Consider the following 13,676-nt stretch of genomic DNA (forward strand, 5'->3'; position numbering starts at 1 on the left):
GAGCACAGAGCCAGGACTCAGCCCTGAGCACAGAGCCTGGGGTGAGCCCTGAGCACAGAGCCTGGGGTGAGCCCTGAGCACAGAGCCTGGGGTGACCCTGAGCACAGAGCCGGGAGTGACCCTTAGCACAGAGCTGGGGCATGAGCCCTGAGCACAGAGCCAGGAGTCAGCCCTGAGCAGAGCCAGGAGTCAGTCCTGAGCACAGAGTCAGGAGTCAGCCCTGAGCACAGAGCCAGGAGTGAGCCCTGAGCACAGAGCCAGGAGTGAGCCCTGAGCACAGAGCCAGGAGTGACCCTGAGCACAGAGCCTGGGGTGAGCCCTGAGCACAGAGCCAGGAGTGAGCCCTGAGCACAGAGCCAGGAGTGACCCTGAGCACAGAGCCTGGGGTGAGCCCTGAGCACAGAGCCAGGAGTGACCCTGAGCACAGAGCCTGGGGTGAGCCCTGAGCACAGAGCCAGAAGTGACCCTGAGCACAGAGCTGGGGCATGAGCCCTGAGCACAGAGCCAGGAGTCAGCCCTGAGCCCAGAGCCAGGAGTCAGTCCTGAGCACAGAGTCAGGAGTCAGCCCTGAGCACAGAGCCAGGAGTGACCCTGAGCACTGCCACATGTACCTTCTCCTTCTCAAAACACAAAATTCAACTCCTAGGCTGGGAGATACCCCAAGGGTTCAAGCACGTGCAGGAGGCCTGGGTTGGGTCCCAGCACTGCGTTGTCTCCTGAGCACAGTGGGAACCGCCCTCCCCCGCCCCTCCCCGACAGTGAGCCCGGAGGAGCTCCAAGAGCCACCAGCTGTGTCCCCTCAAGACACCCCCTCCCGCTTATGAAAAGTAGCAACTCCGGCCCCACACCAGGCGCCCCGGGGGTGCTCTAAGGCTCCTAAGGCCAGGGCAGTGGCCAGCACGTTCTGTCCCGACGGCCGGCGGTGGGTCTCGAGTCCACTGAGAGTTGCTCGGGGCGGGATGAGACCAAGCAGGACCTGCAGGTTCTACAAGTGGGTTCGGCACCAACTCACTAAGCAGTTTGAGAACCAATGTAATTTTGGAGTCATGGTTCTAAAAAATCAGGAGGGTTGTGGGCTACACACACACGCGCGCGCACACACACACACACACACACACACACACACACGCCCTGGTGAGACAGGAGATGGGCTACACACACGCACACGCGCACACACACACGCACACACACACACACACGCCCTGGTGAGACAGGAGAATTCAGACAGAAGTGCAACAGCTGTTGTCCATTGGTCCCCAGGCAAGGGGCCCCTCTCCCGCCCGCCCGGCTTCCTGGGCAGGCAGAGAAGTGCTCCGGAGCCCGCCCCGGCCCCCGGCGAGCACTGTGACCCCCAGACAAGGCCACGGGGATTGGGGACACGCAGAACAGCTTCCGGGGACTTCTTCCCTCCGCAGGCCCTGCGGGCTTGCAGACACTGCTGCTTCCCCACACAGCGCAGACTTGGCGCAGCGGCTGGCAAGGACACGCAGCGCCGCTGCCCAGCCCCCGCGGTCAGCTGCCGCCGCTGGCCTCAGCAGGGCCGCCCGCCACGCCCCCAGCCCTGGCTCCCAGGCGGCCTGGGCTCTCGGCACCACAGCCACAGCCTCTTTGCCGAGGAATCCCCGAGCAGGAAGAAGGAGCAGAAGGACTCGATTCCCCCCCCCCCTCCGGGGTCCCGGGAGTGTCCCTGCGAGGCCGGTGGCCGGGAGTGTGGCTGTGGCGGCAGGACACACCCGGGCTGCTGGAAAGCCGGGACCGGCGGGGAGGAGGGATCCTCCCATTGTGTCCTCAGCTCAACTCCCAAGCTCCCCTGCCGCCGGGTGAGTCACCGGCCGTGGCCGAGTCGCGGGGGAAACCGGGGCAGCAACGTGACCGGATGCTGCGCTGGCAGCCGGAGCCGGGGCGGGCCCAGGGCTCGGAGCGGCAGAGCACCCCGGCCTCCGAGGGTTCAGAGAAACCCAGCATCTGCGCCCTCGGGGATCGTGATCGCTTTGTCTCCGTCTCCAAACCCTGTCGCAGCTTCCTGCCGAGACTCAGCCTGTACGACTTTCACTGCCACCTCCTCCCGCACCGCTCCAGCCACCCGGACTCCTCGCGGGCCCGTCCACGGCTCCCTTTGAAAGAGGAAGTGGGGGGGAGAGAAGGACGGCGTTTCCCACCGCGGCCGAGCCTTCCGCCGCCCCCGAGAGAGCTCGCCCGGCCCGAGTGAATCAGCCGAACTAACTGCTGGGGAAAGAAACCTGAACCCGGCAGCCGGCTGCGGAGAGCCCCCAGCCCCCTCCCGTTAGTCCTGAGCTCGGCCCTCCCCCTCCCGGGGCGCCCGCTGGCTTATTCACCTGGAACTCCCGCAGACCCTGTCCCTGTGCCCCGCTGAGCCCTCGCCTGCTCTCGGGTTTGGAAGATGCCGACCAGCTTTTCCTTAGAGACGCCCTTGAGCTCCGTGGCCCCATTCTCTGCCGCCTCTCCGGAGGCTCCAGAAACTCCTAGTCTTCCTTCCTGACTGATGTTCCCCCTCTCCTCTGCGTGTGCATGGCTGTGTGCATGGGGGTGTGCATGGCTGTGTGCATGGCTGTGTGCATGGCTGTGTGCATGGCTGTGTGCATGGGGGTGTGCATGGCTGTGTGCATGGGGGTGTGCATGGCTGTGTGTGTGTGGGGGGTGCTCTCCACTGAAGCTCTGTCTCCTTCGTGTAAGCACTGCAGCTCACCTCTTCACCTCTCGCCTGGACACCTTCCCAAGTGCCCCCTTGCCCATCGTTCCTATGGACAATCCACCCTGGTCCTGCTCTCCTCTCTCCGTTGCGGCTCTGATTTGCCCCCAAAACCCCCTCCCCCCCGGCAGGGCAGCCCGCAGGGAGGGAATGGGAGAAGCCTTGTGGCCTTCCGGCAGATGATGTCTCTGGGATGTCTCTGGGCGGGTCTTTCCTCCTTCTCCAAAGCCCCCTGCTGCTGAGCACGGGCCTTTGCCAGCCCCTCCCTGCTGGACCACACCTGCCTCCTGGGATCACTTTCTAAATAATCCCCCCCTGGACCACACCTGCCTCATGGGATCACTTTCCAAATAATCCCCCCACCCACCCCCCATGTCCCCCTAAGCCCTTGTCCCCGGGGCGCTGTCCCCAGGAGTCCCAGAGGTGTCCGACAGCAGACGTACCAGGAAGCAGGTTCTCACGGTGAGGCCCTGCAGCTGCTCGGTGTCCGCTGGCGATGGCGGGGTCCGATAACTAGAGTGTCGAGGGGTCAGAGCAGCCAGTGGGCTGTGCTGCCCAGCCCCGGAGACGCTGACCCGTGAGGACGTGTGGACACACAGGGAGAGGAGGGGCGTGTCTCGGATGTCGGGGAATTAGAACTGTGGGATTGGGGCCTGGGTCACTGCTCGGTGCTCCAGAAGGAAAGTTTCCCATAAAAGGGAGCCTGGGGGGCCGGAGCGATAGCACAGCGGGGAGGGCGTCTGCCTTGCACTCGGCCAACCCAGGTTCAATTCCCAGCATCCCGTATGGTCCCCCGAGCACCGCCAGGAGTAATTCCTGAGTGCAGAGCCAGGGGTAACCCCTGCGCATCGCCGAGTGTGACCCAAAAAGAAAAAAAGGCAAAAAAATGGAGCCTGGACGACACGTACCAGGTGTGGAAGAATCGTGTGGTGATGATGCGGGCATAAAGCTGGGGACAGTCATAAGCCTGTGGGAGGGGGAGGTGCTGGGGTCAAGCTCTTGGACACTGGCCGGGGCCCTTTGCTGGCCAGTGAGCGGCTCGGAGAGTCTGACCTCGGGGACAGGGATCTGCGCCCCCCGACTGCTGTGTCCTTCCTGGGCTCAGCCCCGAGAGGGCGCAGGCTTGGGAGGGGGCCTGACCCCGGAGCCTGTCCTGAGGAGCCCCTCGAGTCGTTCCCTGAGGACCCAGCGCCTCCGTCTGCCCAGGCCTGGCCCAGTTCCTCTCAGAGTCTCCTTCTCTGTTTCGTGGAGTTGGCTCTGACCCTCCACCGCAGTGGGGGGCCCGGGACCCCACCCGCTGCCCCTGCTGTCGCGGTGTGTCAGTAAAGCCCTCCCCCCGCTCAGGGTCTCCCCTTCGTCCCACCCTTACTCTCCGTCCGCCTCTCAAACAGGGTCCAAGCCGAGCCACAGACTGTCCCAGACCCTCCGGCCAGCGGCAGCCCCTGTGCTGAGCCTCGCTGACCCTCGGCCCTCACCAGGCCGGGTGCAGACACGGGTGTGCGCGGACAGCCGTCCGGGGAGCTGTCCCCCAGCTCAGCTGGGCCTCAGCTCTCTGCTCCACACGAAGTCTAACCGTGGCGTCGCTAAACATCTTCTAGCCAGACAAGTGGGGTTGGATTTGTCTTTTCATTCATTGAGCCATCGTGAGACGCACAGGGACAACGCTGTTCTTGGTTGGGTTTCAGGTGTGCGCTGCTCCAACACCCGTCCCTTCACCAGTGCCCGTTGCCCACCTCCAGTGTCCCCAGCGTCCCCCCAGACACCACAGCCCCAACCCCAGCCTGCCTCTATGACAGCCACTTTCTCTCTGCCTGTCTGTCTCTCTGTCGTTCTGTCTGTCTGTCTGCTGTCTGTCTGTCTGTCTGTCTCTCTCTCTCTCTCTGTCTCCCTCCCTCCCCCTCCCCACTTGGGGGCATCCTGGTTTGCAACGCAGGTACTAAGAGGTCATGGTGTTTGTTCCAAGAGCGCAGTCTTCAGTCGCAGGCGGTTCAAACCTTGCACTGCTGGGAACTCTTCGGTGGCAAGGCCGAGAGAGGAGCCGCGAGTGACCCGGGAAGCCACAACCTGCAGCAGCAACCACTGCCCAGGCGTGCAGGTGTGCCACTGTCCAGGAAGCGAGTTTTTTTAGGCCCACTGGAATTTCTGAATCCCCCAAATGTCCCAACTACCGTCTCTCCCGTGCCCCAGTGGGGAGCTTCCTCAGCCCGGGAAATGGCGCTAACTCAATGCCTCGGAAAGTCTACATGACCTGTGTTGTGTGTCTCCTCCCATGGTGCTCAGGGCGTGCTCCTGGCTCTGCACTCTGAATGCTCCTGGCAGTGGTGCTGGGAATCGAACCCGGGTTGGCCACGTGCAGGGCAAGTGCCTACACACTGCGCTATCTCTCTGACCCTCTTCGCGATGGAGCGGCGTATTCAGCGTCTCAGCAACGCCCTCCCAGAGTGGCCCCCGCTGTGAACGGCACCCACTGAGCTTCCGTAAGAATTGATCGGAGGGGCTGGAGCAATAGCACAGCGGGTAGGGCGTTTGCCTTGCACGCGGCCGACCGGGGTTCAATTCCCAGCATCCCATATGGTCCCCTGAGCACCGCCAGGGGTGACTCCTGAATGCAGAGCCAGGAGTAACCCCTGTGCATCGCCGGGTGTGACCCAAAAAGCAAAAAAAAATAAATAAAAAGTATATTAAAAAAAAAAAAGAATTGATTGGGGAGCTGGGCAGCGCAGGGGCTCGGGTGCCAGGAGCTGGCCCTGCCTTGATGCCTGGGAGGGCAAATGGTCCCCGCACACCACCAGGGGTCACTCCAGAGCAGCAGGCCAGGAATAGTTCCTGAGAACTGCCAGGTGTGGGCCCACAGCAAATCACAGACCGAATTAGATAGCTCAAAGGGTGGGCTCCTGTGATTGGCTCTCAGGGGGCTCAGGATCGATCCTGGCACCGCGTGGTACCTGAGCCACGGGCCACGAGTAACCCCTGCCGCAATGTCTCCCCCCTCCCCTCCAAAGAACTAACCCACGGAGAGGGGTGAGGACAATCATACCGCGTATGTGAGGCACGGGAGTCAGTCCCTAGTGCCGCCAACAAATAAAAGTTTTAAGCAATAAATCATTACACTGTAGATCGGAGGGAAACGTGCTTCTAGCAAATCCATAAATATGAAGATTTTCTCGTCTGATCCGAGAGGAAACATAAAGTCAGATGCCAAGACTGAGATACGGATTTCTCAGGCGCTCACTACGTGCTTAAACAGACCTTCCCGCGGGCCCGAACAAACACGGCCTCGTCCCCCCCACGAACGCCAGAACTTGAGTGAACAACTCAGTCCCACGTCTTCACAAACGCTCAAGGAGGGTTCCGAGCCTGTGGGTGAGAGTGACATGTGTCCCACGATGCCCGCTCCTGCTTCTCTCCCCGAGGTCACAGTTCAGCTCCCCACACAGGAGAATCCCGCTGGGAGCCGTCTGCAGCAGAGGCCCCGGGGTGCGGACGGAAGGCGTGAGGAAGAGAGTTCGACCCCCAGCGCCACCACGGGTGGCCATCCTGGCGATGCTGCAGAATCAAAGGTCCGAGCACCACAGCCACGTGCGACCCCAGACACACCGCAGCAGTGACACGGGGCTTCCGGCGGAAACCGTGGGCCACCCGAATACTCAGGACTCAATCCCAAGCTTTCGAACGCCAAGCCGCTGTGAGCCCACGGTGGGGGCCGAGAAAGAGAAGCCAGGAGTGGGTTCCCATGGCAACAAGCAGCGCGAGCATCCCTTGGGTCTGGGCAGACGTGCTGTCCGAGTCCCAAGTTGACAGAACCAGCAACATCCTGACACTTCACTGAGAAGCCCAAGAAGCGTCTGGTCGTCCCGTCGCCAAGGGCAGTTCCCACAGTGCTCTTGGGGATTGCGCAGTGAGGGACCACCAGGACCCCACGTGCTGTCCTGTCCCCGTCCCCGTCAGGTCACTGTAAATGATGCTGCTTCACGTTCCCTTTTCATTCAAGACAGGGTTTGGGGTTTTTGAACCATCCCCAGCGGGCCTGGGGCTTACTCCTGTCTCTGTGCTCAGGGCCCACAACTGGCAGTACCCAGGGGACCACATGGGGTGCCGGGAACTGAACCCGGTTCCACCCCACGCAAGGCCACTGAGCTAAGCCACTGTCCTATCCCTCTGGCCTCCTGAACAGGTTTTTGTGACGGTGCCCACTCTGCCCTGCACGCGGAACCCCAGGGACAAGCCCCCCCGTGGAACACAGTCCCCCCTTCAGGAGAGGGCACTGACTAGCCTCATTCGCTCATTCCCTGGCAGAGGTGTGTACTGTTGCCTCCTTCGCCCCTGTCCCTTGAGAAGCAAGTCCTGCCACCTGGAAACCACTGTCCATTTGGACTTAGTGACCCCCTCACTGCATTGCCCAGTCTTTGTCGCACGTAACAAACTTAGGTTTGCTGTTCTGAGATAAATGCTCTCAACAGAAATGTGCAACTGTGGCCTCCGCGTCTCTGTGGAGACAGACCTGAGGGCCCTGAGGGACTGTTTCGCGATGTGGAGGTGGGGTCACGAGGCCGGGCGTGCATCTGGACTGTTCTGTGGCCGCGGGACTTAGCCAGGAAGGCTCTCTGCCCTTCTGCGGACTCTCCCTGCCTCTCCAGCCCTGGTGTGGGAACGTCTCACGCTTCCTTTCCTCGGCGCGGCTCTTCCATCTCACTCTTCGAGCAAGACCAGGACTGCCTTGCAGGCTGGGCCTCCACCCTGCTGAGCTGCGGGAGGACCTGGGCCCGCTGGCCCCCACGGGCGCAGGGACGCTGCCTTCAAAGCACCAGAGTCCCAGAGCGAGTCGAGTGTCCATTCAGGGCGTGAGTGACTGTCGTCCGCCTGCAGACTGTCATGAAAAATTTTGAGGAACTAGATTGAGGTTCCTGATGTCTCAGATTCAGTCAGTTGTTTGGGGTTTTGTTGGTTTGTTTGGGGCCCTGGGGGGAGCCACACCCGGTGGTGCTCAGGGCTTGCTCCTGGCTCTGTGCTCGCAGATCAGTCCCGGCGATGCTGAGGGAGCCGTACTCGGGGCCAGGGATTGAACCCCGACCAGCTGTGCGCGAGCAAGGCCGGAGCTGAGCCCCCGTGCTATCTCCCTGCCCAGCTGTCCTGAGCTTTTATCTCCATTTCCTTCCTGCTTCCCTTGGACTTGACAGGGGGTCACTCGGGGGCTGGACATCCCGCACCAGGACAGCATTCTACTGTCATTCAGAACGTAAGCCATCAGATAGTAGTTCATCGTTCCACTAACCATTGAGGGTCAATCAACCTGGGGGATCATTTATTTCTGATATTCTCGGGTCCAGAATTCAGTTTTCTATTACTGCCTAGTCATCAATGTTATTTATTGTTAGTCTCTTCGTTGATTTGTCTGGTTTGGGGTTTTGTTTCTTTGTTTGGGGTGAAAGGCTCACACCTCAGGGAAGGCCTGAGTCCATTCAGCCTCTGAGTGCAGAACCAGGAGTAGCCCCTGAGGCACCAGGTGTGGCCCCCAAGCAACAACAATAACAATAACAGGTCTTTAGTCTTTGTTTTTCTTTTGGGGTCACACCTGGCGATGCTCAGGGCTTACTCCTGGCTCTGCACTCAGGAATTACTCCTGGCGGTGCTCAGGGGACCATATGAGATGCTGGGAATCGAACCCAGGTCAGCTGTGCAAACACCCTACCTGCTGTGCTAGTGTTCTGGCCCCAGGTCTTCAGTCTGAAAGACTTTTTAAAACTATTTCTTACTGCGACCACTTTTCTTGCATGCAGTTGACGTCAAGCCCCACCAGGAGCGATCCCTGAGCACAACTGGCTGTGGCCCCCCCCGCCCCAAAGGCAGTTGTATCATCCCAGGAACACACCCAGTGTCTTTGTTTTTGCAGCCCATTTTGACATGGTCAGTGAATCACCACAAGTCACTCGGTGCATCAATTGTCACATTAGTACAATGGGGATAATAATACCTAAGTTCCAGGGATGCTGAAAAGATTAATTGAATCAACACAAACAAAATACCTGGAACAGTGCCAGCTGCAAAGCAGTAACTGCAAGTGTTGTTTCGTTGTTCTAGCCATGCAGGGGAGGTGCTTTTTGTTGTTTTGTTTTGTGCCTCCCAGACCAGACCCAGTGGTGCTCCTGGCTCTGTGCTCAGGAGTCACTCCTGGTGCTGCTGGAGGACTCTGTGGCATGCCAGCCTCGGACCCTGGTCGGCCACACGCAAGGCTCGGGCTGGAGAGGTGCTCCTGAGGCAGAGGGCAGTGCTCATGGAACTTGGCCTCTCGGCCTCAGAGTTTCCTGTGTCTGACAGCAGAAACCAAAGGCGCATTTGACAGGCATGGAAACAGCAGGCGGGGACGGGTCTGCACGACACAGGTGACAGCTAAGGTCAGAGGAGGTGCGGTCTGTCCCGCGGGCGGATGCTTTGGTGGCCTGCGCCTTAGTCGTAGTTTTCTGAGGGGACTGTGGATACGCACAGGTGAGAAACAGAAACTGCGCCTGGTGTCACATGGACAGAGAGGGCTGGGGAAAAGCCCTCAGAGGCGCTGAGTGGTGTTGTTGCAGTTTGAGGGACACCCCGGGGCACTCGGGGGTCACTCCTGGCAGGTCTCAGGGGCCAGGTGAGGTGCGGGTCCCAGGGCTGGAGTGACAGGGCTGGAGTGATAGCACATTTGCCTCGCACACGGCCAACCCGGGCCCGGTCCCCAAGCACTGCCAGGAGTGATTCCTGAGTGCAGAGCCAGGAGTGACCCTCTCCGCCATGTGCGTGGCCAGCACCGCGCCCACCTCCTACCTCTCGGGCCCAAGAGGTGTTCTTGGAAAGTCTGTTGCCATGGCAAGAGTCAGGGGCCGAGGTGGGCTGCACTGCGCAGTGTCCGCTGACCATCGTAATGCGTCTGCTCAGCACCAAGGCGCGGAGGGCTCTGTCCCGGCCAGTGGGAGCCCGGGGAGGACAGGTGGCCGCTCCCTGGGGCTCTGCTGGGGCCCCGCTGGCCCAGCCAGGAGAGGAAGGGGCAGGAAGTTGTGAGAATCGTCCTGGTCATCCCGCTGCACGGTGGCGCCCTGCCCGGGGCTTGGCCGGTCCCTCTTTCTGGATCTGTGTGTGCAAGAGTGTGTGTGCACCACCCGTGGGCACTGGGCGGCTCTGGCTCTCGGTTTCCTCCTGCGGACCCTGAGGGTCAGAAACTCAGCCGCGCGGCCACATTGGGCCTGCCCAGCACCTCGCTTCGATAATGGAATAATCTAGAAATCATCCAAATGCCATGTTACAGCAGTCTTTTTCTTTTTTCTTTTTTCTGTTGACTTTTTGGGTCACAGCCAGTGCTCGGGGGACCATACAGGATGCGGGGGGTTGAACCCGGGCCAGCCGAATGCAAGGCAGACACCCTCCCCACTGTGCTATCACTCCGGCCCCAAGAGCAGCCATTTTTAGTAGGTAGATGGAGTTTATTTCCTCCTCTGAAGCTTTAAATCCATGTTTTGTTGTTGTTTTGTTTGGGGGCCACCCCTGGTGATGCTCAGGAACTACTCCTGGCCCTGCACACAGGAATCACTCCTGGCGGTGCTCACGGAACCAAATGGAAGGCCAAGGACTGTACCTGGGTGAGCCGTGTGCAAGGCAGGTGCCCTCTGACTCCTGACTCTGCACTCAGGGATCATCCCCGACAAGGCTCAGGAACCCACAGGGGTACCGGGGATCAAATCCAGGTCAGGGTGCCTGCCGGGCAAGTGAGCTACCCACGGTTCTATCTCTCTGGCCCACCATACTTTGTTTGAAACAAAACGGGATCAAATAAATATTGAATCACTGTCACTGTCACTGTCATCCCGTTGCTCACTGATTTGTTCAAGCAGGCACCAGTAACATCTCCATCATGAGACTTGTTGTTACTGTTTTTGGCATATCGAATACACCACGGGTAACTTGCCAGGCTCTGCCGTGCGGGTGGGATACTCTTGGTAGCTTGCCGGGCTCTCCGAGAGAGGCAGAGAAATCGAACCCGGGTCTGCTGCATGCAAGGCAAACACCCTACCGCTGTGCTATCGCTCTAGCCCAAATATTGAATCAGAAGTATAATTTGTTTTTCTAAACTAAGAGTCTAGGACAGCATATGATAAGCTTTATGTAAATGAACATACTTTTTCTATTTATTTTGTTAAGATTTCCTGTTTGTGTTGAGTTCTGGGCTTGCTCCTGTCTCTGTATTCTTGGCAGTGCCGGGATCAAAGCCGACGGCCAGGCAAGTGTCTAGTGTGCTGCGCTATCTCTCCAGCCCGTTATGACACTCATGTTGTCTCCCATCTCTCCTCACGCCCCCAGTCTCCTCCCTACCAACATCGTTTGAGTCTGAGTGACTGTGCAGGTGCGGCGTGAGGGAGAGAGGGACAAGTTTCCTTCTTCCTCACCTCTGCTCAACACGCCCAGCAGGGAATGCCTGGCGTGGGTCAGGACGAGCACGCTGTCCAGCGAGGGTGCACGTCCACTTGCTCTGCACTCTGGGGGCAGCCTTGGGGAGCCCTGGGACCCGGCTGGAGTGAGGAACTGCTCTTTGCAGGAACGGAAAATCCGTCCTCGCCTCAGGACGGGATGGCTCATCTTTCTCTCAGAAAACAACTCAGGGGGAGACGAAATTGTGACATGACATCGTTTTTATTGAATAAAACTTGCTTAGAAAGATATGAGGAGCAAAAAAATACGTGTTCCAAAGAGAGAACACAGCTTCTCCCACGTGGAAAGCGCACGCAGACGCAGACAGGCAGGTGAGATGTGTTTGAGGGAAAGTCAGCCTGGCTTTGGCGAGGCGCTTTTACACAATTCTTCCAATTTTATTTTTCTGGAGTTTCGTGTACATAAAAATGTATTGGTGGGGGCCGGTGCAATAGTTCAGCGGACAAGGTGTTTCCTTGCAAGGACTGACCCCGATTCGATTCCCGGCACCCCATATGGTTTCCCAGGAGTGATTCCTGAGTGCCAAGCCAGTAGTAACCCCTGAGCACTGCCAGGTATGACCTAACAGCAAACAAAAAGAGTATTATTTGTGCTTGCTCTTCAAGCCCGTGTTCTCCCTTGGACACGTCACTCACTTAGCAAGTGTTCCTTCCTCTCTTGGCGTGCGTGTTCCGCTCTGGAGAAGCCGGGTTCTCTCTGGAACATGCATTTCCTCTTTCTCTCCCCTCAGATATTTCTAAGTAAATTTCATTGAATAAAAATGATCTTGGCCCTTGTCTCTATGGTCAGGGGCCAGGAAGATTGCTCCACGGTTGGCCGCCTGCCTCATGAGCTGGGGGAGAAGGCAGCCGGAGAGAGAAGGGATCACTGAGTCAGTGATGGTTGGAGGGACCGCTCGGGATGGGGGATGTGTGCTGAGAGTAGATAAAGGACCAAACGTGATGGCCTCTCAGTATCTGTATTGCAAACCATCATGCGCCCAAATAGAGGGAGAATAAGAAGGAAATTGTCTGCCATAGAGGCAGGCAGAGGAGTGGGATGGGGGAGGGGACACTGGGGACATTGGTGGTGGAGAGTGTGCACTGGTGGAGGGATGGGTGTTCATTGTATGACTGAAACTCAAACATGAAAGTTTCGTAACTGTATCTCACGGTAACTCAATTTTTTAAAAAAAATGGTAAAATTAAATAAATAAAAACTATCTTGTATCACTCAAAACACAAAGATGTTACCCTGGGCATTGTCACGGGAACCCTTACACGGCTGACTTCTCAGAATCTCTTCCCTCCACTGTTCTGGTCTTGACTAAAGAGCTGATAGATTCTTCAGCAGTTTCTTTTCACTCTGGAGAGGACAGAGGCCTCTGTCCTCTCCAGAGTGCGAGGGACTCACGTGTCACGGGATGGTCCTGCTTTGGCTCTGCGGGGCTGGGCAGTTCCCATTCTTACCTTGCGTGATTTCCCCCAAGGTGCTTTGGGGTGGGGAGGGGAGCTTCCTACCTGCCTCCCTCAGCTTTATCTATAAACTTCTTGTTTAGGGCAACTGGAAAATAAAGACTGTGGCTAAGACTGAAGGGAAGAGGGCGGAGGCGAGCCCAGGAGCACAGGGGCAGCGCTTCCCTTGCACAAAGCTGACCCCCCACCCCTGGCCTCTGCACCCCATATGGTCCCCCAAGCCAGAGTCAGCCCTGAGCACAGAGCCAGGAGTCAGCCCTGGGTACCACCGGGTGTGGCCCCAGAACAAGCCAAAAGGACAGAGTTGGGAGACGGGGCCCGTGGAGCAAGCAGGGAATTGCCCCTTAGCTCGTGCTATTCGAGTGCTGACGGTGCGACAATAGCAGCAAACCAACCAGCCACTTAGACACAGTGTTGTCTTGGGCCTGGCCTGGCATGTGCCACCGCTGGCTTGGCCCTGGCACGGCCAGGGGTGATCCTGGGTCACAGCTGGGAGTCAGCTGGGAGCGCCAGGAATGGCCCCCACTCCCAAACCAACGAAGGAAAGTGGAAACAGTGTTAGGGCAAGGGGATCCGCGGGTGCCCCGACAGGGGCAGGGAAAGGGGCACAGGGTGCCCAGGGGCCCGGGCAGGCCCGGCTGCAGGAAGCCTGAGTCGGGGCCCCGGCAGGGCAGCGGCAGGGCTGGCCCCGAGCACCGAGCTGGGGGAGCCAAACCGAACCCCTCAAAGACAACAGTGGGGTTGAAGCTACGTGGAGGAGAGCGTCCAGGACACGACAGAGGACATCGAACACGGGTCATGAGATTCTGCCACGAGGGCCGGGGCGTGAGGGCCAGGGGCGGCCCCGCTGTGCTTCCTGAGTGAGGCGGTAACACTGGGAAACAGGAGCATAAAAACCAATACCAATACTGCAAGTCCTGATGCTGCAACAGAAAAATAATAATAAAATAGATCCAGGGGCCTAGGGATAGGCCAGCAGTGACGGGCACACCTGCGCGAGGCCTGGGCCTGACTTCCTAGCCCCGGGGAGTCGAGCCTCAGGCCTGAGCAGCTCGGAC

General features: G+C 58.9%; 1 protein-coding gene across 1 annotated transcript in view; it reads left to right on the plus strand.

Moving 5' to 3' along the window:
• Positions 1 to 12,164, plus strand: part of LOC129405594 (uncharacterized) — a 91,039-nt gene extending 78,875 nt beyond the window's left edge. Inside the window, exons 2-4 of the mRNA XM_055141885.1 lie at positions 1,416 to 1,820; positions 4,644 to 4,805; positions 5,827 to 12,164. Coding sequence (XP_054997860.1) covers positions 1,416 to 1,820; positions 4,644 to 4,805; positions 5,827 to 6,318 — 1,059 coding nt within the window. The 3' untranslated portion in view covers positions 6,319 to 12,164. The remainder of the gene's footprint in view (positions 1 to 1,415; positions 1,821 to 4,643; positions 4,806 to 5,826) is intronic.
• Positions 12,165 to 13,676: the final 1,512 nt, after the last annotated feature.

The sequence above is a fragment of the Sorex araneus genome, chromosome 6, assembly GCF_027595985.1.
Source record: "Sorex araneus isolate mSorAra2 chromosome 6, mSorAra2.pri, whole genome shotgun sequence".
NCBI classification, from domain to species: Eukaryota; Metazoa; Chordata; class Mammalia; order Eulipotyphla; family Soricidae; genus Sorex; species Sorex araneus.